We start from the raw sequence: 26,814 nt of genomic DNA on the forward strand, positions 1-26,814 counted from the left end.
TTACCAAAAACTTATATCTGTTACTTTCCATTGTTACCTTTTTTGTTGCTGTAAGGACACTTGAGATCTACTCAGCAAGTTTTAAGTATGCAATGCATTATTATTAACTGTCACATATGATACATTAGGTATATAGAACTTACTCATAACTGAAAGATTTTACTCTCTGATCAATATCTTTCCTTTTCCTCTACCTTCCAGCCTCTGTGGTAATCACTGTTCTACTGTTTGTTTGTTTTTAAAGATTCCACACATACGTGAGATCATGCATATTTGTCTTTCTGTGTTTGACTGACTTAGCATAATTTCCTTGTTGCAAATGGCAGGATTTCCTTAATTTTTAAAGCTGATGAAGAAATATTTTATTTTATTTTTTTTAAAGATTTATTTATTTATTTGAGAGAGCGAGAATGAGAGAATGAAAGAGAGAGAGTACATGAGAGGGGGGAGGGTTAGAGGGAGAAGCAGGCTCCTCGCCAAGCAGGGACCCCGATGCGGGACTCGATCCAGGGACTCCAGGATCATGACCTGAGCCGAAGGCAGTCGCTCAACCAACTGAGCCACCCAGGCGCCCTGATGAAGAAATATTTTAATATGCTTTTCATAACCATTGGAAAAATAAAATATTTGGCACTGCCTGGGTCAAAGTTTTGAGCACCATATATACTTCTTAAAAAGCCTATAGATGGTTCACACACATACGTATTAGCCTTTCTGTTTTCTACTGCTTAATTGATAATAGTGGATTAACCATAACAGGGCCATAAACAAAGGTGGAGAATTCCAATGCTGGCTCCCTTCATTGTAGGGATTACTGTAGCAGATTTTCTTGTGATAGGATGCAGCAGGACCCTGACAACCAAGAACCCAGTCCTAGTTGGTGAGCAGGCTTTCCGTTCCCTGTGCCCCACAGGTGTGTATTAAAAAATGCAGCTATTTAGGTCTACTGTCAATGAAAAAAGAAAGTAAAATTAGCATATGTTCCCTCTTAGGAGTAATCAAGTTACAGCAGTTTTAATATTCTTCGAGTGCACACATACACGTCTTTACTCCAAAGTGCTTCTTTATTTCTTGAGTTGAATCATCAGGCCAATTATGGTTATGAATTATGTGTGTTAATTTCTTAAACATTACAAGTATTTGTATGTTGAGTATCTGCTTTGTTCTTTATACTGATTATAGACAGTTCCCTCTGTTTATGGCAGACTGAAAAAAATTTAATTCTTTCTGGTTGGTATATATCAGCCACTTTTATATCATAAAGTCTGTCATATAGGGCGCCTGGGTGGCTCAGATGGTTAAGCGTCTGCCTTCGGCTCAGGTCATGATCTCAGGGTCCTGGGATCGAGCCCCGCATCGGGCTCCCTGCTCAGCGGGAAGCCTGCTTCTCCCTCTGCCTTTCTCTCTCGCTCTGTCTCTCATGAATAAAAAAAAAAAAATAAAGTCTGTCATATAGCTTCTGTTAGGAAACAGACACATATCTTGAGAAAATGTGATTAATTGCAAAGTACAGAAATGTTACCCATTTCCCTCACTCTTAAGAGTCTTATTCTTATCTTTACTGAAAAAGCTTTGTGATGGGAGTGAGAAAGATTGAGAAGGGATATTTGTATCCTCTGGCAGGGAGATCCCAGGTATTGTCCCCTTCCTTAATCTTGTTTTCTGTAGGTTACCTTTTTCTTTAGATTCATTTGACTCCCATATATGTGAAAGTGTTGCCTCAAAGTATTACGATGCTAAGCTGTGTGCAAAATTGCTGGACCCTATATCTTTTTGTCAGGGGTACTGGAGAAGTGTGGTTTGGGAGAAGTTGGTTGTATGGTGATTGGGAGTCTTAAAAATCTTGCCACATTATGGGCAAGATTTGGGTCATTCACACTTGGGTCTGTTTGTCTTTGAGCATATTATCCGATATTTCTCTGAAGAGCATCTAGCTGTAGTCTCTTGCTTTGAAAAGTGAGGAAGGGTGGATCTTAGTTGGTATAGTGTTGGTCCTGATGTCTGTGAAACTTACATATTGATACCAGTAAAACCACTTTTTAAAAAAATTGAAGTATATTTGACACAGTGTAACATTGGTTTCAGGTGTTACAGTGCAGTGAATTGGACAAGTTTATACCTTATGCTATGCTCACAAGTGTAGCTAGCATCTGTAACCATACAGTGCTATTTATTATAGTACTGTTGACTATATTCCCTATGTTCCTTTTATTTCCGTGACTTATTCATTCCATAACTGGAAGCCTGTATCTCCCATTCCTCTTCACCCATTTTGCTCATCCCCTCTGGCAACCATCAGTTTATTCTCTGTATTTATGGGTCTGTTTCTTTTTGTTTTGTTTCCTAAATTCCACATGAGTGAAATTATATTGTATTTATCTTTGTCAGTCTGACTTCACTTAACATTATGCCCTCTAGGTCCATCCATGTTGTCTAAATGGCAAGATCACATCCTTTGTAGCTGAGTAATATTCCACTATATACACAAACACAGACACACACCATATCTTCTTTTTCCATTCATCTATTGATGGATACTTGGGTTGCTTTCATATCTTGGCTATTTTATTTAATGCTACAGTAAACATAGGGATAGGGATGCATATATCTTTTCGAATTAGTGTTTTTGAGTAAACCACCCTTTGAATCCTGAATTTGATTTTAGTTGCCAGATACGGGCATTGTGTTTTCTACCTTTTCAAGTGGAAGGGTTCCCAGACATCTAGGGACCTGAGGTGCTTGCATGGGCACCCTCTGGGGTTGGCATTTCCTTAACTGGCATAACTGCCCTTCTACTTCCAGCTATCCTTTTATCTTTTGCAGAGTGGAGGGCAAGGAGCCACTTGGAGGTGTATACTAGGGGTAGTACTAGGAGGTGTGCAGGCAGCTAGGCTTATCCTTACTGTGGCGATTCTGTGAACATGTGGGAGCTGTCTCATATATAAAGTTGTTACTTGGGTGACTGAAAGGGTGAAAAGAGAGCTTTAAAGTATTGTGGAGGTAGAATAGGAAGCAGCTACCACTTCCAAGTCTGGGAAGAAAACAGAAAAAAGATTGAAATTATTAAAATTGAGGAACTTGGGATGCAGAGCCCCATCTGGGATGCAGAACTCCGAAGAGAGTCCTGCCCTCTACAGGGACACATGACCATTAAGCTGGTGCTCTCAGTGTGGGGTAAACTGCAGATTGAATGAATGTGCTGCAGGGATGTTGGATGATGCTCACAGGCACCTCAGACAGACAAGAAACCCCGGGAGAAGCACCTTCCCCCTCGTAGTCCCCCTTCAGCACCTCTCATCTGCAGGGTTTAGTGCCGAGTCCCTGGCAAAGCAGAAGTGTGGTTTGCAGAGTCCCGCCTCCAGAATCACAAAGTATAGAAGGATAAGTGAGAGACCATTACTTTACATCTGACACAGATAAAATTTCCCAGTGTAGAGGTTTTAGAGATAGAAAGCTGCCTGACCTTCTGGCCCAGCCCACGATAGATAGGGAAAAGATGTGGTAGTATTTGGCTTGACTTCAGTCCTGCAGAATTAGGGATTTTGAGATTTTTAAAAAATGTTTTTGTTCTGGGGCACCTGGGTGGCTCAGTCATTAAGCATCTGCCTTCGGCTCAGGTCATGATCCCAGGGACCTGGGATCGAGCCCGGCATCGGGCTCCCTGCTCGGCGGGAGGCCTGTTTCTCCCTCTCCCAGTCCCCCTGCTTGTGTTCCCTCTCTCATTGTGTCTCTCTCTGTCAAATAAATAAATAAAATCTTAAAAAAAAAATGTTTTTGTTTTGACTAAGCTTAGGGTAAGGGGACCGCTGCCACAACCCCCCCCCCCCATACAGGCCATTTGTCAGGATTTTTTTTAAAGTAAGCAACATATACCATAGATAAATGCCTTTGTTCCAAATCAGTTGAATTTTTTCCCCCTCTTTTTTGGACCAACCCTCAAATCTTAGACCAGAACTGTGTGCATTCAAGCTAGGATGTTAGAGAAGAAAGTAGGCTTAGAGAAAGTACCAGAGGATACAGGCAAATTGTACGTCAGGAGTTTACCCTTGCCCCTATCCTTGGTGACTGCCTCAGTTCTGAGGACACTCCTTCATACACTATTAGAACAAATTAAGAAACATTTTCTGTTTTTAGCTCAGATGCACCTTACAGTTACAACTCTGTCATTCACCTAACATGAATGTATAGATGGGAAGCGCTGCTGGAGGCTAAGGATTCCAAGTACCAGGTGTTAAGTGTAAAAGAGCCCTGGCCTGCAGTGCGCTTCTAATCCATGTTCTGCCACTTGTGTACATTTCTGGAGGTGGTTCTGAGGCTTAAATGAAACAACAATGTGAACATTCAGGTCAGTTTTAAGGATTAATTCTTTTGTCATCACTACACCTTGGATGTATTCCAGTTCTAACTAAATTTATCTAGCTTTCTAATTCATTAGCATCTGAAAATCCCATATCCTGCTGAGGGTTTGGCCATTTAGCAGTATTTTGAGATTTTCTTTTGTCTCTGGTTCTGGGATGGTATATGCATTTAACCCAAACACACAGTTCAGCCCTTTAAGCAGTTTCCATAAAAGAATCCACTACGTAGTTACAAGCATTTTGCAAGTTACGGATGTGATGTTGAATGGGCTTCTCTTGGAGCGGTGCAGTATGGCAGCCTTCTTAAAGGGTGTTTATTGGAGAGTTAGGAGTTTAGCAGCCAATGGTCATAAGCCATCTCATTGGCTCTTGGTGTTTTTCCTCTAGGTTCTTCCCTCCTGCATTGCTCCACTGCAGCACCTCTCATCTGCAGAGTTTAGTGCGGAGTCCCTGGTCAGTGTAGCTCCTGCCTCTCAATCCCAATAAATACTCAGGTGAATAGGGGCCCTGTCTACCCAAATTAAGACCCACTCCCTGCCCTCAGCAAGCCCAAGACATACACTACGCTTTTTTCCCCCTTTTAAATAAACTCTGTTAAGGTATAATTTACATACAAGTAATGCATCCATTTTAAGTGTACCATTTAAGTTTTGATAACAGCTATGAAACCACCATCTTAAGATTTAGAACATTCCATCCCAGCACAACACTTAATCAAAAGATTATACTGTTTTGAAGTGTGTGTTTTCACTTACATAGAAGGATATTTTTCTGTGGTCTTACACATTCTCATAGGCTTTGGTGTGACCATTATTTCTGGAGCTGTACTTTTGAACACATTCACAGTTTTTCCTTGGGATAAATTCCAAGACATGAAATTTTAAAGGTTGGGTTAGCTTGTAATCCCACCAGCCATGTATATGAGAGCCAGTTTTTTCCATAACAGTAAATAGCATTTTTAAAAATTTTTGTCTGTTCTGAGTTTTAAGGGTTGTCTTGATAATAAAACATTGTCACTTTCAAAATAGGGTTACTTAACAATGCTTATCCAATTTCCTTGGGTGATTTTATTTAAAAACATTTTTTCTTGCTTTTTTTGGTAAGTAGTACTTGGACATGTTACAGAATTCAGCAAAAGGATGCTAGCTTGAAGTATCGCCCACCTCTCAGCCATCTAATTACTTTCCTCAAGGAAACCACTCAGTTGGACCATTTACATCTGTTATTTTATAATTTTGTAAGCTTTTGTAATCTTTGTTTGAAATTTTGTTATTTTTGCTTAGGTGCATTTTTACAACATACCATATTAGTTCACATTTCTAGCAAGCCCTATGTCCAGCATTCATATTATGTTGTTGCAGAGACTCTGGCTGTCCCACATGAAATGGGTGAATTTGACCCAGTACTATTGTACACAGATGCTCTATCATATAATATGTCTGCCTCAGTATGTAAATTTGTGCTTATTTCAGTTATATTAAAATCTGAGTTGTCTGGGTCATTTCTTTCTCTGGCTTAGTGGCACAGGACAAAATAATCATCTAAAATCACAGAAAAATAGAATATCTACTGAGTTATATACTCCAGCTGGATCTCTTAAGATTATTTAACTTTTGGGACGCCTGAATGGCTTAGCCGGTTAGGTGTCTGCCTTCGGCCCAGGTCATGATCCTGGGGTCCTGGGATCAAGCCCCGCATCAGGCTCCCTGCTCAGTGGGGAGCCTTCATCTCCCTCTCCCTCTGCCTCTCCCCCAGCCAGTGCTCTCTCTCTTGTTTACTCTCTCTCTCAAATAAATAAAATCTTAAAAAAGAATTATTTAACTTTCAAACCAGACTGATAATATGTGAAATATTAAAATCTCGAAAGTACTCAAGAAAATGAGATTAATTTCAAATTCTTCCAAAAACCTTGAGGTAGAAGACTGAATCTTTAATATGTCAACCAGTTCTTATTAGCAAATGATCATTATTAAACTTGAGAAAGATGATTAGATTATCAAAGCTACTAAAGGGGCAAAGAAACTTAAGCCTGATACTCTGGTGCTTAGTGTTTGGTCCTTTAAGTGCACAACTTGTAAGGAGAATGGCAAGGGCAAAGCTTTTGAGCAGAAGTATGAAATAGTTCATGAAGATTGGGTTTAAAACTTAAAAAAAAAAAAAAATCCCCTCCCCCCTTTTTTTCCTCCATATTCCTGCCATTTATGGCCACTTTCTGGAACCTTAAAACCTTGGGCTTACCATTTTTGGAAGTTCTTGAATCCCCCTTTACCCTCTCTGTATTTTTCTTTCAGTAGTAGTTAGGTCTGTTCATTCAGCCCTTATGGAATGTGAGACACTTTGTGGTGCTCAGTGTTGGGGCTGCAAACACTACACCTGGGCCTTGACTTATAGGGACTAGTGTAGCTGGGGAGTCAGTAGGGAGGAAAGTATGTAAGGGATAGCTTTGTGCAGAAGGTGCACCCATACCGCCCAATAATACTCTTGCTTTTTTTTTTTTTTTTTTTAATACTCTTGCTTTTTTAGTCAGTAGCATTTACTCAGCTGCTTACCTCTTAAGTGACAGTCGACTTTTCAAAATGGTAGAAATGCTGCTTTGTGGGCAAAATAACGTTTAGTGTGTTAAATGTCTTAGATCTCCTTCCTAATTCTGAAGAGCAAAAAGATTTTGGGTATGTGGAGCTGTGTGGGTTATGTGTGGCAGGAGCACAGAATGTGGAGGTAGGCTTTCTGGGCTTGACTTGTAGCTGTGCCAAGTACTAGCTTGTGCAGCCCACTTGACCTCTACTTCTTTATCTGTTTAATACACTAATCTAGCTCTAAGGTGGTTGGGAGGGTTAGAGTGCAGAGAAGAGAGCTTACCATAATACAGTGAGCCTTATAATGTTATTACTGTTTTCTGATTTTGCAAAGATGCTGCTTCACTGTAAATCTGGAAAGAATGAATTCCTTCTCAGTGTGGGTATACTTGTTTTCATCATTTATGTATTAGTTCCACAAAATGGATAACCTTAAACATAACCATCTGAAATAGGGCATAGATTTTTCTTTCAAAGCACAGTGGATGCCCGTTTATCAGCGGTGGGTAGGAAAATGGGATGTTTGAGGTAAATAATCTGATTTTACTGGAATTATCATTTTGATTCTATTAGAATTACCATATAATCAATTTTCCATGAGTTAGACAATAATAAAGTTGATTTGTATTGCTGCTAAACTGAAGTTTTATTCTTTAATCCATAGTATTTGGGATCTTGCACCGTACAACTTCAGGGGGTGCCATTCATACAGACTGATGTTGAATGGGCTTCTCTTGGAGCGGTGCAGTATGGCAGCCTTCTTAAAGGGTGCTTATTTTGGGGGAGCCAGAATCCCTAATATCTTATTGCTTCCTGATTTATCTCAGAGTTAGTATGCAGTATTTTTTCTTGTGGTTTGGATTTTGGACAAAATTTTGTCAGTGGCACAATTGGATTGAGAATTTAAATCTGGACCAACTGTAACTTATTTTTGTTTGCCTCACTGAAAATTTCAGCTGCTCTGCTTCTGTCTTTTCTGTTAATATAAGCATAGGCCTTTCCTATTAGTGGAGACCTCAGGCATTTAGCACTTAAATTTTGTTGTGATTACCACATTTGAAACCTGAAGTAACTAGTGATCAAGGATTGAATAAGTAATACATGGTAGTTGTACCAGTGTAGCCACTAGCTTGCAGGCCAGTAAAAGTGTCTGTTTATGCCACATAGTTGTGCAAGGAGTATTGATTACTTTACCTGTAAAGCAACCAGGAAAATGGGATGCACTGACACAGTAAATGAAAAAAATGTAAAAATATTAAACTGTTTTAAAAGGGCTTTTGTCTTTATCAGAATAAATACAAACATACTAAAATGTTAACCAGATTTTGGTTATTAGGAGTATAGCTATTTAAGTCTATATTGTATTTTTCTTTAATGAGCAGGTGGGAAAGAATTGGGGAAAAAAGCAGGTACCGTTAGCAACAAATTTCTTCTTTAGATATTGAGCATTGGCATAGATGCTAGGGATACAGTCCATAATATCTCTTCCCTCAGCAGGGAGGGCGAAATAGTGAACAGCTAATTACAGTGTTAAAGAATATTATGGGGTGCCTAGGTGGTGCAGCTGGTTAAGCACCCTGCTTTTGGTTTCAGCTCAGGTCGTGATCTCAGCATATTGAGATTGAGCCCTGCGTAGAGCTCTGCGCTCAGCATGGAGTCTGCTTGGGACTCTCTCTCCCTCTTCCCTTCCCCCCTGCTACCTCTCAAATAAATCTTTAAAACAATAAGAGTACTGGGCGCCTGGGGGGCTCAGATGGTTAAGCGTCTGCCTTCGGCTCAGGTCATGATCCCAGGGTCCTGGGATCGAGTCCCGCATTGGGCTCCCTGCTCCTTGGGAGCCTGCTTCTCCCTCTGCCTCTCTCTCTCTCTCTGTCTCTCATGAATAAATAAATAAAATCTTTTAAAAAAACAAAACAAAACAAAACAAAAAACAATAAGAGTACTATAAAAGGGGACCTTGTAGTAGAAGGGAGCATATAACAGTAAGATTTCATCCATTCCAGTGTTAAAATAGTCAGTCAATTTTAGTGCTAGAGAACCTTTGAAATGTTGGAGGGACTAAATTTTAGATGGTTGGGGAGGTTAAGTGAGTTTGTATGATTGTATAACAAATTGGTACAGTCAGGATTGGGATTAAATAGAGATGTCTTAGCTCCAGGTTTTTGCCTAGGAGGGTATATACCAGGTGGGAAAGAATTGGGGAAAAAAGCAGGTACCATTAGCAACAAGTTGGAAGTTAACTCTTTTAATGTGAAATTAGCTCCTTCTTTAACAAAGGCTGTTAAACTAGATAGAAGTTCTTTGATAGAGAGGTTAGCTGACTTTGGTGCTCTCCTTTGACCTCGTTTAATCCCAAAGAGATACTTAGCTTCTTAACCTCTTCATCTACCCAGCCCCTGGTCCATTAACTCTTAACTTTTCTTCACTTTCTTTTCTATCTATTTAGGCTTTGTATTTTTAGCAAGCGATGGAGGTCAACTTTGGCTAGTTTAAGTAGAAATAGTATTTACTGAGTTATTAGGTATCTCACATAATCTTCAGGGGTGCCAAAGAAAGAGGCATTCAAACAAGGCTCACAGTCACATCATGGTGGAGTCTTCACTGCCACTGTTGTGTGCCTCGTACTCTGCGGTTTGATTGCTGATACCAAGTACAGACTGCTACTCTAGAACCTCTTCCGTTGCTGTCTAGAGGTAACTACTGCTATTATCTCCAGAATGGATCCTTCTTTTGTATTTTAGCTTTGATGCACAGGTTTTGTGTGAGCCTAGGTCTCACATGCTTAGTAGAGAGTTAGGAAATTTTCTGAGACTAAAGCTTCTACTGAGGGAGGTGGGGATCCATAAAGGTTGGGGGGTATTCCCCAACAAGGCTGTTCTGCCTGTCAGGTGGTCTAAAGGAATGACGAACATCCACTATGAACCTCATTTGTCTTATGCTGCCAGACATAATCCTGTGTGACTATGGATAACTTTTTTCTATTTTCAAACAAGAGTTACTTCAAACTTTCACATTCTTAAGCTCCTAATTCCAATATTATACTAAGGAAGGGGAGGGAAGGTATGAATGAATGGGGGAATTTTACTGTTGTTTAATTATAGACAAATGTGTAGATAAATGGCTGAAATTACACATAAAGGCCTTAAAATGAATTATCAACTTCAACCAGTTGAAATTTTAAGAAAGAAACCCACAATCTAGATCATTTCTAACTTAAATGCTGAATTTTTTTTTTAAAGTACAAGTTCACTGGTTTTTGCTAAGGCATCACTCATAATTTTGTTTTCATTGTACAGAAACAGGAAATTAAAAAATTGCCTTTTCATTCAGGATAAATACAGAAGACCTTCCCTCCCCCACCTACTAAATGATACACTTCTTCCCAGAATCTAAAGTATGCAAGTTTTTTAAAAATGCTTTTTGATGGGTTTGCTAACGGTGCCTTAAGGACCTTATTATAAATAGCGGCAATCTCAATGAAGTGTTACTAAGCTAGATAGTCTCTTCATTCAGAGTTCCAAGACCTCATTCCTAAGACACAGAATTCATTAAGACCGAAGGACAGTTACATTACTCAGATCAGTAAAGGCATATATTAAACTTTTGAGCTGGTGCTAAAGAAAGTCCAGGCAATGAAGTGTTTATATTATCCATCAAATCAGAAACCAAGAAAAAAAATGGAGATGTTAACTTCCATGAGTCTACTAGTATAGTGCTGGGCATTCAAAGGACATTTTTTTTTTTTTTTTAAGATTTTATTTATTTGACAGAGACACAGCAAGAGAGGAAACACAAGCAGGGGGACTGGGAGAGGGAGAAGCAGGCTTCCTGCTGAGCAGGGAGCCCAACATGGGGCTCCATCCCAGGACCCTGGGATCATCATGACCTGAACTGAAGGCAGACACTTAATGACTGAGCCACCCAGGCGCCCCTCAGAGGACATTTTTACCATCAAGAATTTCATGAGTGGGGGCGCCTGGGTGGCTCAGTCGTTAAGCGTCTGCCTTCGGCTCAGGTCATGATCCCAGGGACCTGGGATCGAGCCCCGCATCGGGCTCCCTGCTCCGTGGGAAGCCTGCTTCTCCCTCTCCCACTCCCTCCCCCTGCTTGTGTTCCCTCTCTCACTGTGTCTCTGTTTGTCTAATAAATAAATAAAATCTTTAAAAAAAAAAAAAGAATTTCATGAGTGTTTTATGAAGGAGTAATTGGCATTGTCTTCAGCTGTGATGCCAATATTTAGAAATCTTTTAAAAAGTAGAAAAAAGATGGAGATGTAAAGTTATCTTTCCAGAAAACTTTTGAAATGTCTTTAGAAATAAGCAAGAACATAATGTGCTCCCAGTCGAGTCCTGTTGTTCCTGTAGATTAGTATCCCTAATCACACCTGTACCTTCTCTAAGACCTTGACATACCCCATTTGAAAATGCATCTTTCAAAAAGTGACTTTTTTAAAACTATCTTGAAGATAATTCTTTTTTTTTTTTTTTTTTAATTCGAGAGAGATACAGAGAGAACACAAGCAGGGGGAGAGGCAGACTCCCTGCTGAGCTGGGTGCCTGACATGGGGCTCGATTCCAAGACCTGGAGATCATGACCTGAGCCTAAGGCAGACGCTTAACCATCTGAGCCACCCAGGTGCCCCCAAAAACTGACTTTTATATGTACTTTATACTCAGTGGAATAAATTCTTGGGGGACAAAGGGACTTTTTTTTTATTCTTCCTTTGAATTAGTTGCTACCACAGTGTCATGTACAAAATAAATAAACATTTGTTAGTAAATTCATATTTCAGAGTCACAACATTTCAGAGCATAGTGGTTTCATGTAATAACAGAGATAGGCAAAGTGGCTTACCATATAATGGATAATTCCAGGTCAAAATGACATATACCAATTTTTCCATCAAATAAAGCAGAGTTTTTTCTACTTCATTTATGTTACTAAGACTGTATACTTCTTCAGTTGCCAGTCCCAAAGGAAAAAAAGAAAAGAAGTGACATTATGGCTTAAAGTAATTTACCCCTTTGATGAAGCACTTTTTCATGATTATGAAGGACTGAAAATAGCCCTTCCTTAACTTCTGTGCTATTTACTATCCTGCCAAACATTTGAGATTTACTGTTCATATTGTTAATTGTCTTTCTATAGGTCGTTGAGATTAAGAAATCAGGCTCTGAAGCCAGCTGAGTAGAGGCCAATTACCTGGATTTCAATCTTGGCTCTGCCACTTGCTAGCTTTGGTTATAATGTAAGTGGTTAGTCTTAGTTTCTCATTTCCCTCATTTGTAAAATGGGTATGAAGATTGAGTTAATAATACATGTAGAGCACTTAAGTCACTATTTGGCACAGTTATTGTTACTTGATTTTTTATCGATTCTCTGTGTATCTGGGCACAGTGCTTTAATAATTGCATAGAGTCCCTGCCCTTATTTAATTTACAGACTAGTGGGGGGCAGGAAAAGAAACAGAGACTGCAGTATAACCTGATGTGTTTAGTGACACAAAAGAATTTGGGGGTGGTAGGCAAGGAATTCAGCTTAATAAGTTTTCCCTGTTGGAGGCACACTTTGTTAGTAGGATTTTCAGATTTTTGTCTGTTGTCAGTGATCGGAATAATTTTAAATGCCGTTCCTGGGGTGGAAGTTACCCACTACTAACTAACACAGTAAGTATAGTAATTCTTCTTATCAGCTCTGTCTGGTGCCTAAGCACGCATGCATTTATTCATTGAACAAGCATGTGTTTATTTAGCACATCATCACCACCATTTGCGCTGGAGTTCTTATCTTCAAATCGTTACTGTCCTAGCTGTAGTAAGAGGAGTGGTGTTAATGTCCAGGAAACTGGAACTACAGGGGAAATGCTTCCAGACTAATTCAGACCTGAGAAACAAGTTGATTGGATTTAGCTTTTCAAAAGTCCTTCCCTGGCTTCCAAGTCTCTTCTCCTTTTCACTGAACTTAACAGAAGTACTGATTTGGTCTTGGCTTGAGAAAAAAACTAGAGATTTGTAGCCCAGGTCATTCCATTCCATCTCTTGGGTATTACTTCAAGTGGAATACAGAGTACAATTGACCCTTAAAGAACACGGGTTTGAACTGTGCTCGCTTGTCCGCTTATACATGAGTCCACTTGTACATGGATTTTTTTGTTTTGATAAATGCATTATGGATATTAAATGTATTTTCTCTTCCTTATGATTTTTTTTTTAAGATTTTTATTTATTAGAGAGAGAGCACGCACAAGCGGGGGCAGAGAGAGAGGGAGAAGCAGACTTCCTGCTGAGTAGGGAGCCAGACTTGAGGCTCCATCCTAAGACCCGGAGATCATGACCTGAGCCAAAGGCAGATGCTTAACTGACTGAGCCACCCAGGTGCCCCTCGTTTTCTTAACATGTTCTTTTCTCTAGCTTACTTTATTGTAAGAATACAGTATATAGTACATACATGAAATATGTATTAATTGACTTACAGGTAAGGCTTCTGGTCAACAGTAGGCTATTAGTAAGTAGTTAAGTTTTTGGGGGGTTAAAAGTTATATGTGGATTTTCAACTGTGCCGGGGGTTGGTGCCCCTAACTCCTGTGTTGTTCATGGGTCAGCTTTACTTTCTTGCTACTTATCAGTCCAGCTGGAAATAAAGCTTTTCATTAAAGGGATACTTGGTCTAAAATCTTAAGATTTAGTCCTTGGTACCTAGAGCCTTTGAAAGGGCTCCTTCCATTTTCCCTTCTTTTCAGAGAAGGAAATTGTGAGGTTTATGTGTGTGGGAGTAGAGGGAGAAAAAGAGGAAAGTGGAGGGTGTGCCTTGAGAATCATTATTCTCATCTGACTTTAGGGTAAACATTTTTATTTTATTTATTTTTATTTTTAAAGATTTTTATGTATTTGAGAGAGAGAGAGCACATGAGAGGGGGTAGTGTCAGAGGGCGAAGCCGACTCCTTGCCGAGCAGGGAGCCCGACGCGGGACTCGATCCAGGGACTCCAGGACCATGACCTGAGCTGAAGGCAGTTACTTAACCAACTGAGCCACCCAGGCGCCCCTAGGGTAAACATTTTTTAAAAACTTAGTGAATTAGGGTAAAATAATTTATGAGCCGTTTGGGAAGAAAAGGGGTTGAAATAAGTAAGTGATGTCTTTCGTCCACTAGGGGGTAGTGTGGACTGTAAAAATTAAATTTATTCCTGAGGGGATTGACTCTTATTTCTTAATGCAGTCGCCTTGTTTCAGTTAATTTTTGTCCATGCTATGCTTTTTTGAAATGGCTACAAATCATTATTTTCTAACACAATCTTGTGACTGTAACAAACAATAACACCCACATTCCTATTATTAGTGATTCAAATATTCTGACATTACTGTTTGAATAAAATTTTTTGAAGGGAAAAAAGTGATACTTTTAAGTTTCTCTACCAGATTTTACTCACTATATGAATAAATTATTTTCACAACCTGTAAGTAAGATTGTAACAGTGTTGTGTTTCACTGTCCTGTATGGTAGCTCCTAGCCCCATGTGGCTATTGAGCAGTTGCAGTGTGGCTAGTTTGAATTGATACGTGTTGTAAGTATAAATTACTGGATTTTGAAGACTTTGTATGAGAAAAGATTATAAATATTAATTTTTATATTGATTACATGTTGAAATGATGCTATTTGAATATATTGTTAAATATTAATTGTTTTTACTTTTTAATGTGGCTAGCGGAAAATTTAATATTTGCAGCTTGTATTCTTGTTGGGCAGCACTGCTGTAGAGAAAATATTCATCAGCCATTTTTATCATGCTGTACGCACCTCTAGCTGGCCTTATGATTTGTAAGGAAGTGGTGTAGTGGGGAAATTGAGCACAATTTTGACTCTGTTTCTAATCCCAGCCAGAATAAATATAGTCCGTTCTACTATAATGAGATCTATGCGTTCCTAAAATTCATTGTGTTGACCAAAATTGTGCAGTAAAAATGACATGGCTCATGGATAAAATGTTGGGGGCATGACACTCAAAAATATTGGTTAACATTTTTTTTAGTGCCCACTTATTGTAGATGGTGAAGTTGTAGATGCCCGTAAAGTAGCTTACAATTGAAAAATAGGCTTTTGCTTTATCAGTAATCCCAAAAAAGGAGCCCCTGTTTGTTAATATTTTAAAATTGCTTATAGATGTAGTTAACAGAGGTTGGAGTAGACAGAGTAGACATCATTGAGGCATCTCTCAGTTTGGTAAGACTAATTGTGACAAAAAAATTAATAGTGTTACCAAGTATAGTCAGATGGCTCTTGGGTGAGATGATCTAAAAGATCGACAATTGACATTATTAGTAATACATTGCATTTTTGTGTTTCGGAGAATATTCTTTTTTTTTTTTTATTTGAGACAGAATGAGAGAGACAGAGAGCACATGAGAGGGGGGAGGGTCAGAGGGAGAAGCAGACCCCCCGCTGAGCAGGGAGCCCGATGCGGGACTCGATCCCGGGACTCCGGGATCATGACCTGAGCCGAAGGCAGTCGCTTAACCAACTGAGCCACCCAGGCGCCCTTTTTTTTTAATTTTAGAGAGTGAGAGAGGGTGTGGTGATGGGCAGAGGGAGAGGGAAAGAGAGTCTTAAGCAGACTGTGCTGAGTGCTGATGGAGCAGGGATATCATGACCCTGAGATCACGACCTGAGCTGAAACCAAAAGTCAGGCGCTTAGCTGACTGCGCCACCCAGGTGTCACCAGAGAATATTCTAAATAGGGAAAAACCTAAGTGCTGTAGACATAAGTTGGAGGTGTATATAGAAAGTTATTATGTATCAACTTTTCTCATATGCAAATTGCCACTCTTTTTCTCCCTCCCTCCCTTTTTTTCTTTGGGGGGGAGGAGCAGAGGGAGAGAGAATCTCAAGCAGACTCCCTGCTGGGCATGGAGTCCGACCTGAGGCTAGATCTCAGGACCCTGAGATCATGAACCAAAATCAAGACGCTTAACTGACTGAGCCACCAGGCGCCCCTGCTACTCTTTGTCTAAGAATACTGTTTATTATCTAAAATTTTACTGTACATAATTCATTCATTGCCTTAAAAAATGTATAGTAAGACCTTACATTGCTTCATAGTGAGCACAAGTTGTTATTGAACTTTAAAGTGGGACAAGACCTAGTTAATGGAATTTAGTTGACAAACTCAAGTGCTGCAGTTTACTGTGGTATATAATCCTGGAATTTGCTTTTCAAGTCCCAGTAGATGTATCGATGACCAGATCAATTTGATGTTACTTACTTCCATTTTAAGGTATTTATAACATGAACTATTACCCTCACTCTGTAAGATGAGATAGTTTTCTTGAGACTTAATCTTATTGCCACTTAAATTCATACTCTATTTTTATGTACTTCCTTTTCTGCTTTTTAGTAACTAGTTCCCTAAATAGTCTACAGTGCTTTTTGTTCTGTATGGCCTAAACTCAGTTCTACCTGGGACTGGGTCGGAGGATTGCTTTTAAACAAGTAGGATCATAATGAAACTAATGGTTATTCTGTTTTCTTTAAAAACAAATACTGTTATTTAATAAATTTTTAAGATTTGTTATTGTGCTTTGTTCTTAATTCTTTTTGAGTTGGTTGTATATGGCTATGGCCTTCCTATGTGATCTCATTTGTTAAGTCTTTCTGCAGTATTATCTCTTGATCTTCATAGCAACTCTGCATGAGAGGCGGTCTTAATTATGATGTAGATAAGTCTGCTGAGACTCAGAGCAGTGTAAATTATTTGCTCAAAAGTAATAGTTAAGTAAGCAGTGCAGTAGGAATTTGAACCCGTTACTTCTAGACTTGAAGAAATCACACTGTACTTCACTGTCTTTCTACCAAAGAATAATATAAAACTAGGTGTTTCATAGTTAACCATGTGTGAGTAGTAGCAGGAAGGATTTTATTTCCTACCCACTTTTGCCTTTTTCGGGAAAAAAATTGACTCCCAAGTTCTGTGGGTGAGACTTGTTCCATTTGGTTTGGATTTTATTCTTTTTTCCTCCCATAATTTATGTTATGGGTTTGTTTGGGAAATCAGTGCCATGTAGTCAAATAATTATGCATCTGTTCATTATATCAAAATCCATGAGAACTTGAGAGCATATAAAAATTGTTTCAAAAGGTTTTCCACACTTAAAAGCTTATGCTAGAATGTGTCCTGATTAAATCTTAAAATTGATCAGGCCATGTGATATGTTTAATATGTACATTCTTAAAGACTCTTATTTTGAGGAGGAACTGAAGATGAGGAAGGAATGCTGAATCTCTGACAATGTGTTCTAAGAGTAATTTTGAGACTATTTCGGGATATGATCTTGGAGGCCCTTCTGGCAGCTTTTTATAGCCTTGAATAGAGCTGCTACTACTTTGTGTAACCAGGGAGTGAGATTTTGGGGCTCTTAGACCCCAGCCTTCCAATCTCCCTCCTTATGGATTTCTAAAAATAGGAAGACCTGGGGCAAAACAAAAGGAGGATGGAGGTGAGGAGAGGTCACAATTCAAGGAATTTTACCATCTAGGTTTTTTCTCATTCCTTTACTCTTACTGTTGATCCTTAATATCTTGATTGATTGATGCTAAAAATGAAGCCTGGCCTCTTTTGTTCTAATTCCATGTTGGAGGACTTCCCACAGTGGGGGGCTTCATTATTGCTTCTTGAGATTTTTTTTTTTTTTTTTTAGATTTTATTTACTTGAGAGAGGAAGAGAGAGCTTGAGAGCAAGAGAGCACACACACACTGGGGGCGGGGAGGGGCAGAGAGGGAGAAGCAGACAGGGAGCCCAATGCGGGGGCTCGATCCCAGAATCCTGGGATCATGACCCAAGCTGAAGACAGACACTTAATCAACTGAGCCACCCAGGTGCCACTCTTCTTGAGGATTTTTAATGCTCTAAAAATGTTTTACTTTGAACCTAAAGAACGTTTTGCTGAAAGTAGTTTATAGCATTTCAGTTTCTCATTTGCCCTTGCATTGCCACGATTAAAACAAAGCAAAAAAACTAGTCTCTAATTAAAGTACTAAAGGCATTACTTCAAATGGCTATGGGTTTAACACAGTTTGGAAAAGGGTTTAATTTTTTATCTGCATCTTATGATTAAATCAGTATATGACAGGGAAATCTCTTTTAGTATGTGCCCTGTAGGCTGTAGAATGAAATGGTGTAAGGTGTAGGAATTTTCTTTTTTTTTTTCTTTTTAAAGATTTTATTTATTCATTTGAGACACAGAGATACAGAGAGAGAGCGAGCATGAGCAGGGAGAGAGGCAGAGAGAGAAGGAGAAGCAGGCTCCCTGCTGAGCCAGGAGCCCGATGTGGGGCTCGATCCCAGGACCCTGGTATCATGACCTGAGCCGAAGGCAGATGCTTAACCATCTGAGCCACCCAGGTGCCCCGGTGTAGGATTTTTCTTAAGTGAAGGCAGTGTAAATACAATATTCTTATTGTTCTTCATATCTAAAACTTTAGGTATAGCAGTGTTCTAAAACTTCGACTGCACATGCCTATTCAAAATGTTGAAAATATGTTACTAATATATAAAATTACACATGGTATTGTCAGTTTCTTTTATTGAGTGTTAACTATTTTTGGCTGACAGTAAGTTTATAAATAGAAGTTAGATTATTTCTTCCCATGCCTGAATGGATCCTTTTGTTTTCCTCCTGTGATGTGCACATCCTGCTCTGAATAACACTGCTTTAATGTTAAAGATGCAATTCTGATAGTTTATTCCTTGTTCTTTGTAACATCAAATAGATTCATAATTCAGCAAGTATTTATTGAACATCTGTGGTGCCAGGCACTGTTCCAAACGCTGAGGATATAGCAGTAAATAAAACAGGCACAAATCTCCTTTTATGGAACAGGCACTTCCATTCTGAGCAAAATAAGTGAGATGTGTAATATATTAGTAGTGCTGTAGAGATAAAATTAGGGGAACAGGGATAGGAAGGGTGTGGGATAGGGTGGAAATGGGCTTTTTCAGTTTCAATTATGGAGGCCCTACTAAGAAAACACATTTGAATGAAGATCTTAGGAGCTCTGAGGGAGCAAACCAGATAGAAATTTCAGGGGGAAAAAAGCGAGGGCAAAGCTTTTGAGGGAGGAGTATGCCTGGCAGGTTGGAAAATTACCAAGCTGCTAATCTGGCTGGAGCAAAGTGCCAGGGTGGGAGTATTGGGGGAAACATAGCTGAAGATGAGTTAAGAATAGCCAGAGTGAGGGGATCATATAAAGCCTCTTCTTGGGGGGCCATTATAAGGACTTTGAAAGATCCATGAAACACAGACCCAGGAGGGAGTGGGGAACAAGGTCAGCAGCAAGAAGAACAAAGTTAGGCTATTGCAGTATGCCAGCCGAGAGCTGATGGTGGCTTGGATTAGAAGTGTAGCCGCAGGGTGGTAAGAAGCAGTCCAGTAGATTTGGAAATTCAAGTGAACAAAATATGCCAATCAGGTTAGATATGGTGGGGTATGAAGGAAAAGATTTGATCAATTGGAAGGATGGCTTGATGGTGAAGAAGGCTTTGAGGGAAGAGCAGGTTGAAGGTGGGGAAAGTCATGCAAAGTTTGGGATGCTTATTAAGATACTCAAGAGGAGCTGTTGAACAGGTAGTTATGGATAAAAGAGGCGTGATCTAGGGGAGAGATCTGTGCTGGATATGAATTTGGGGAGACATCATATACAGGGCGTATTTAGTATTTAGATTCATTGGACAATATGGGCTCACTATGGAAGAGTGTAGATAAAGAAGCCCTAGGACAGAGCCTTGGCGCACTTCTGTGTTGGGGAGTCAGGGAGGGAACCAGCAAGGAGGTTGCAGCCAGACAAGTAGAAGAGAATCAGGAGAGGTTGGCTATAGGAAGCTGGGTGGTGTTTGGCAAGGAGGGTGGACCAGCTGGGTAAGACGTTACATTTAGGTCAAATAAGATGAAGATTAAGCATTGGCCATTTGATTTAACTGTGTGGGAATCACTGGTGACCTCAACAGACAGGTTAGTGGATAGACCCTGATTGGAGAGTTGTGTTCAAGATAGGAGGGAGGAGGAAAATTGGAGACAATCAAGTATAGATTACTTTGAAAGAGCAGCAAAGCAGTGGGGCATTAGCTGGTGGGGGTGGGGGGAGAGTGAGGTCAAGGTTATTTTCTCCTCTTACTGGGAGAAATTACAGCAAATTTGTACAGTTTGGGGAAAGACCCAGTGAAGAGGGGGAACTGATGATTCAGGAGAGTTTCGAAAGAGATGCTAGGGCAATGTCCGTGGATAGGTGAGAAGGAGATGAGATGTAGTGCTTTAGAGGAGAGGTCAGTCTTAGCCAACAGTGATGGCCATTTCCTTCACAGTGACAGGAGGACAGGCAAAGCACATGGGTACACAGTTGAAGGTGGGTGTACAAATGCTACAGTGGGAAGCATGTCTGTTTTCTTGTGAAATAGAAAGCAGAGTCATCAGCCAAAAGTGAGGGTGAGGATAGAGGTACTGGAGGTTTGAAGAGAGAGGGAAGAGTGTTATAGTTATTTAGGAGAGAGGGAGAAAGATGGAAAAGAGACCTAATGATTGTTGGAGAGCAGCATTAAAGTGTTTGGTGTCAAGGTTGTATATAGTTCTAGCTAGCTCTGTTCAGGTTCCTAGGCACTTGGCCCTCCCTCCTACATTCAGATTTTCAGTGACTTTTAGAACTAATTTTACTTTTTAAAAAATTAATTAATTAGAAGATTTTATTTTTAAGTAATCTCCACACCCAACATGCAGCTGGAACTCACAACACTAAGACCAAGAGTTGCATGCTCTGCTGACTGAGTCAGCCAGGCGCCTCTAATTTTACTTTTTAAAGGTTTTGGTAGAGTTTAAAACAGAGTAAGTTGCCTTTATTTACCTGTGTGATAATCCCAGTGTTTTCTTTTTTCTCTTCTCTCTCCCCTCCTCTCTCCTCCACTCCCCTCTCCTCACTTCTCTCCTTAGTATAAAATCAGTTTCATTAGCCTAATTTTTATTATCAACATATTTTCAGACATTTGTAGTTGCAGTGTATGTCATCAGTATTCACTTGCAGTTGCATTCAGGTGATTGGGATTATGTAAATAGTCTTTTAACTTGGTGTTTAGCAAAGTGACATTTGTTTCATAAATGTATCATGTTTTTCTGTTGTAGGAAACCCAGCGTTTGCTGGCAGAACCAGTGCCTGGCATTAAAGCAGAACCAGATGAGAGCAACGCCCGTTATTTTCATGTGGTCATTGCTGGCCCCCAGGATTCCCCCTTTGAGGGAGGGACTTTTAAGCTTGAACTATTCCTACCAGAAGAATACCCGATGGCAGCCCCTAAAGTACGTTTCATGACCAAAATTTATCATCCTAATGTAGACAAGTTGGGAAGAATATGTTTAGATATTTTGAAAGGTAAGTGTTACCTTTATTAATATATGCTATTAAGATTTCTCCTTTTTCTCTTAAGCATTCTGTATTGAGAATCTGAACATTGTAATCTTGCCTTATTATATAAAGACCACAAAGGTCTGTGGGAATGCAATGCAGGAGTTCTGGGGCTGTTGTTTCATGCTGATCATTCTGGGCCTGTTGCCTTCATAGATAAGTGGTCCCCAGCACTGCAGATCCGCACAGTTCTGCTATCGATCCAGGCTTTGTTAAGTGCTCCCAATCCAGATGATCCATTAGCAAATGATGTAGCGGAGCAGTGGAAGACCAACGAAGCCCAAGCCATAGAAACAGGTATTTAATATCCATTCTCCTTCACACCACTTCCACTTTTTAAAACAAATATATACTACCTTTTTAATATTTATTTATTTATTTTATTTTTAAAGATTTTATTTATTCCTTTGAGATACAGAGAGAGAGAGAGCATGAGCAAGGGGAGAGGCAGAGGGAGAGGGAGAAGCAGGCTCCCCGCTGAGCCAGGAGCCCAATGTGGGTCTCAATCCCAGGACCCTGGGATCATGACCCTAGCAGAAGGCAGACGCTTAGCCATCTGAGCCACTCAGGTGCCCTATACTACCTTTTTAAAAACTTCTTTTCGAGTCTTAACAAAAAGAAAAAATATATTAAGAGGAATAAGTCAGATCCTGTTTCTAATATGTAAACACCTCTTAACAACAGATGTTTAAGTTCCAAGTTAGGGCCTGCTTCATGACCCCCAGATGTAAAGACAGCCTATAATTGGGAGCTCTTAACTTGTATAACCTGTACTACCTGGTTTATCAAATATTTGGTGTGTACCATTGAGCTGCTTTTGTAATTCATCTGATCAATAAAACTATGTCAGTTTATAGCTAGGGAGTTTGAAATGAGTAGGATTCTTCTTGTTACAGATTTTAACAAAATTAGTGGAGAGCATGTCTAGAAATGGAGACAAAAGGAGACACCTCTTTTCATCCTGCTGAATTTTGTAGAACTTCTGGATTCCGTTGTAGTGTTTTGGTAATTAGATACACACACAGTCTGTCTGATCCAGATGACAGAAAATGGCATGAATTTAACAGAATACTGCTTTATTTTTACAGAGTTTGGAAAGTAACATACTGAACTAAGTAAAATAATAATTGCACGTTTGTTTTTGTCTACAGCTAGAGCATGGACTAGGCTATATGCCATGAATAATATATAAAATCGATCTGATCATCAAGTGTGCATCACTTCTCCTGTTCTGCCAAGACTTCTTCCTTTTTTGTTTGCATTTAATGGACACAGTCTTAGAAACATTACAGAATAAAAGCCCAGACATCTTCAGTCCTTTGGTGATTAAATGCACATTAGCAAATCTATGTCTTGTCCTGATTCATTGTTGTAAAGCATGAGCAGAGGCTAGAAGTACCATCTGGATTGTTGTGAAACGTTTAAAAGCAGTGGCCCTTCTCTGCTTTTATTCATTTCCCCCATCATGGTTTGAGTATAAAGCACTGTGAATGAAGGTAGTTGTCAGGGTTAGCTGCAGGGGTGTGGGTGTTTTTCTTTATTGCTTTTTTTGAGGGGGAGAGGTAGTTTTATTTTAATTTTATGGGCTCCTTTCCCCCTTTTTATGGTGATCTAATTGCATTGGTTAAAAGCAGCTAACCAGTTCTTTAGAATATGCTCTCTAGCCAAGTCTAACTTTATTTAGACGCTGTAGATGGACAAGCTTGATTGTTTGAACCAAAATGGGAACATTAAACAAACATCACAGCCCTCACTAATAACATTGTGACTTTGCTGTCAAGTGTAGAATCCTTCCTTCAAGAAAAAGCTTGTGACCATTTTGTATGGCTTGTCTGGAAACTTCTGTAAATCTTATGTTTTAGTAAAATATTTTTTGTTATTCTACTTTGCCTTTGTACAGTTTATTTTACTGTGTTTATTTCATTTTCCCAATGTGACAATCGTATTTAAAAATTAAAACTGATGGAACATTCTCTTTTGGTCTTCACCATCTGACAAATTGATCCGGCAAGAGGTGGATTTTGCCAGTGTCTTTTCACTGATGCAAACTTGTGTTAAGATGTCACTGAATGGAGTATTTATAAGCTGGCCCTGAGCATGCATAAAGCGTCGGTATTTGGTATTTTTTTTTACCTCCTAGAAATTTGAATAAATGTGTTTGTGTTGTCTGATTAGATGATCATAGGTGTCTTGCCATGATGTTTGAAACTTACTGTACAGGAGAGTCACAGCAAAGCAGCAGTTGTGACTGACTTTATGTAGGACTCACATGTTGTGCCACATTTGTGTGGCATTTGGGATATGACCTTTTGCTTAGTTCTTGTCTGGAAACTTCACATGTAACCACTGGTATGTGCTACTAGGAAACACCAATCTGATAATCATTTGGGGTTGCTGAGGCACTTATGAGTCTTCCTTGTAAGACCTGATGAGCAGATCTCAAGCAGCCAGCTTGCGTAAGTGTCATCTGAAAGGTTTCTTCCTTTGAGAGTATCAGATCCTCAGTTAATGATTCTTTCATCCTTCAGTATTTGCTATGGGAGCTCCTTTGTTTGATACTCAGTAATTTTTTTCTGCATTGACAGAGTTCCTCCCCTCAAAAAACTGTTCTTTCCCACCCTTCTCCGTATCGAATTCCCTATCCTTGTTCTTTGTAAGTCATCAGTGTAGCCAGTCCTAAGTATGTAAATGTTAACCCGCAGGTGGGAACCTTTGTCTCTCGCAATTTAAGGTAATGGATATTGTAGCCCGTCTGAATTTCCCCCACTCTTGATTCTCTTAACTTCTGGAGTTTCTTCAGAATGTGGTGTATTTTATTGTGCTCCTATGTAAGATGAAGAATTATCTATTAAAATTACATTTTCAACATACGAAAGTTTTTGATGAGTGGTAACTGGTATCCTTCCAAATAAATGCATTGATTGGAAACAAATGTTAGTTTAATTCAGAATAAAATTGTTCGTAACCTTAACGTTGTAAAGTTAAAGCTCTTAAGAGCAGTTGACATTTATAACAGTTCTTGTGCTGTAGAGGGTGTTTGCAATTAAGGAAACAGAATCGCATTCTGGGGCCAAAATGAACACAAACAGTTGCGTAGAGATGAGCTTTATTTAGTGCAGGTGGCACTACTTGTGATGATAGCTAGTATCACATAGTGATTTGTAAGTCCTAAAATTCCAGATTTAAATTCATTGTACCACAAAATATGTCTAGAATAGGACTCTTATGTCTACTTATTTGAGTTCTAAAAGTCCTAAAGTGGAATAATTCACTGTTTTTGTTTCAAATGTTTTGTTTCCTGATTTTATGGCATCCTGTTTTTTCCTTTGTAATTTTGTTAAGAGCCCCCATTGTTTTGATAAGACTCTTTCTCAACCAGTGGGATGAAATGAGCCAGTTTGTTGGTTGAACGTGTTTAGGATTAAAGGAGCTCTGGGAGAGGCCAGGATAGATTCCCAAAACTGGCAGCTACTTCTGACTTTTGGGCCTTTTCCTTGGCCCACAAAATGTGATTGGTTAAAACATTCTGAATTCAGTGCCAGCATTTTTAAAAATCAGGAGATTCACGTGACAAAAAATCCCAAATTCTGGTAACTTAATGATGTGAAGATCTGGCAACTGCGGCCATGCCCAGCGTTTGTGCATAGCACCCTTCACCTTCCGGGAGGAAGCAGCCTCCAGATAAGAGCGCATCTCTCCTCGTTCAGGGACTCTGCTTGCCTCGAGTCCCCTTCCAGGCCCGCTTTCTCCTTTATGTAGTTCTCTTCCTTTATAAGCCTTTGATTTTTTAACTCCTAAGCTTAAGGGAACAGTGAATTTGACAAAAGTATTCTATGTACCCAACACTACCGCTTGGGGATGATTAAGTGAATGAGATTGGCATGTGGCTTTTCCTGTGGCCCTTCCAATGCGGGGGGGGGGGGCACAGACAAACTGCAGTTGCAACTCTGTCCTGGAGCAGGGAAGGAAGTACTTGGGAAGGGCCGCTCTTCTGGATTCCAGCCAGATGAACACCTCTAAGCTGGAGGAACACCATGTGCAAAGCCCTGGGGGAGAGGAAAAGAATCTGAATATGTAAGTGTCTTCTTGAGAAACTCTTCTGCCCATTAGGAGCTTCTCTGAAATCCTGAGGCATTGACAGGAGCTTTATGTTTATTTGGTTTTCTGTTTTGTTGTAGTATACTTTGTTTCCACACTAGTTATTCTTGGTCCTGCCTCATAAGATCTTAGGTCCGCAGTGTGTGTAGAACTTAAACCCTGCTCTAGACCAAGAAGATACTTTAATACAAAATTTAAAAAGCATTGAAAAAATAAGCTTAAATACAAACTGATATTTAAACAAGCCACAGGAGCTGTGGAGAGTACTGGAGGAAATCTAGTATCCTGCAAGACACCATAAACACATTAGCGAAATGGAACTGTTGGTGTCCTAGGAATGATAGAAATTGTCTTTATTTTCTATTTGATGGTTCAGGAATCTTTGGAGGGGGCGCTATTCTAGCCATATCACTTCTTGTTAGTTGCAGTAGCAAAGGTTTTAAAAAGTTAGCCTTACCTGGAAAAGCTGGCCAAAAAACAAATAATTAAATGCCATGATTATAGGGCAGCTAATTCATCAGTCGATTTAAGAAAAATGTAATATCTCATTGGAATAATTATTTTTGGGCTGGGGTAACATTTCATTTAGCTATTTAGCATGCTGCTTAGGTTTAAGGAATATCAGGGGTTTATTTTTTAAATGATAATCACAAAAGCAAAACATGTTGAATGTAATAACTTGAAAAATACAAAGAATAAAAATCTGTAATCTTCCACCCAGCCTGGTGATACTTGTTTCGTTAACTATATGCCCCTGTGTTAATTTCCAGTTCTCCTTGATGTTGGAAATTGGGAGGATTTGTTCCAAGGGTTAGCTTTGGTACAGCTTTTTTACAAATTGGGTGAGTTCTTATTGGCAGCAAAACTAGGAGTTGGGCTACGGGTTTTTCCTTTTAGGTGTAGAACTTCACATGAAGAGTGCCCGTTCTTCCTCTGCCCAGTTAACATCTTTGCCGTACTTCAGTTGGTCTCATTTCATCTGTGCCTGTTGGTGTGGCATTTCAGTTATGTGGATGTAGAGTGCTACACAGCCAAGCCCCTACTGACTAGATAAAATTGTTTCAGTTTCTGATTTGGTTGTAGAAGCAGAATAATTGCCTTAAATCGACCTTGCTTATTGTCTCCTAGCAGAGTAACAACTGAAATCTCATCATTTAAAATACGTTTTGTGGTGCTCATTAAGGAGCTTTTTACATTTTTCCTCTGCTAATCATTTGTATCTAGGGGACGAAACAGGTCTTAGAAGTTAGAAAGATTGATAACCTCACCTCATTTGTAGAGTACCTAGCAGGTTTCCTTTTTTACATACTCTGATCCATTCTCACCCACCATATGACTCTTTT

The 26,814-nt window shown here is 39.5% G+C and overlaps 1 protein-coding gene across 1 annotated transcript in view; it reads left to right on the top strand.

Annotated features, from left to right (window-relative positions):
* UBE2N (ubiquitin conjugating enzyme E2 N) overlaps positions 1 to 23,257 on the top strand; it is a 38,155-nt gene extending 14,898 nt beyond the window's left edge. Inside the window, exons 2-4 of the mRNA XM_034987846.1 lie at positions 21,094 to 21,340; positions 21,530 to 21,670; positions 22,525 to 23,257. Of these exons, the coding sequence (XP_034843737.1) occupies positions 21,094 to 21,340; positions 21,530 to 21,670; positions 22,525 to 22,565 (429 nt within the window). The 3' untranslated portion in view covers positions 22,566 to 23,257. The remainder of the gene's footprint in view (positions 1 to 21,093; positions 21,341 to 21,529; positions 21,671 to 22,524) is intronic.
* Positions 23,258 to 26,814: the final 3,557 nt, after the last annotated feature.

Source organism: Mirounga leonina, unplaced genomic scaffold (assembly GCF_011800145.1).
Source record: "Mirounga leonina isolate KUSES-001 unplaced genomic scaffold, KU_Mleo_1.0 Mir_418, whole genome shotgun sequence".
NCBI lineage: Eukaryota > Metazoa > Chordata > Mammalia > Carnivora > Phocidae > Mirounga > Mirounga leonina.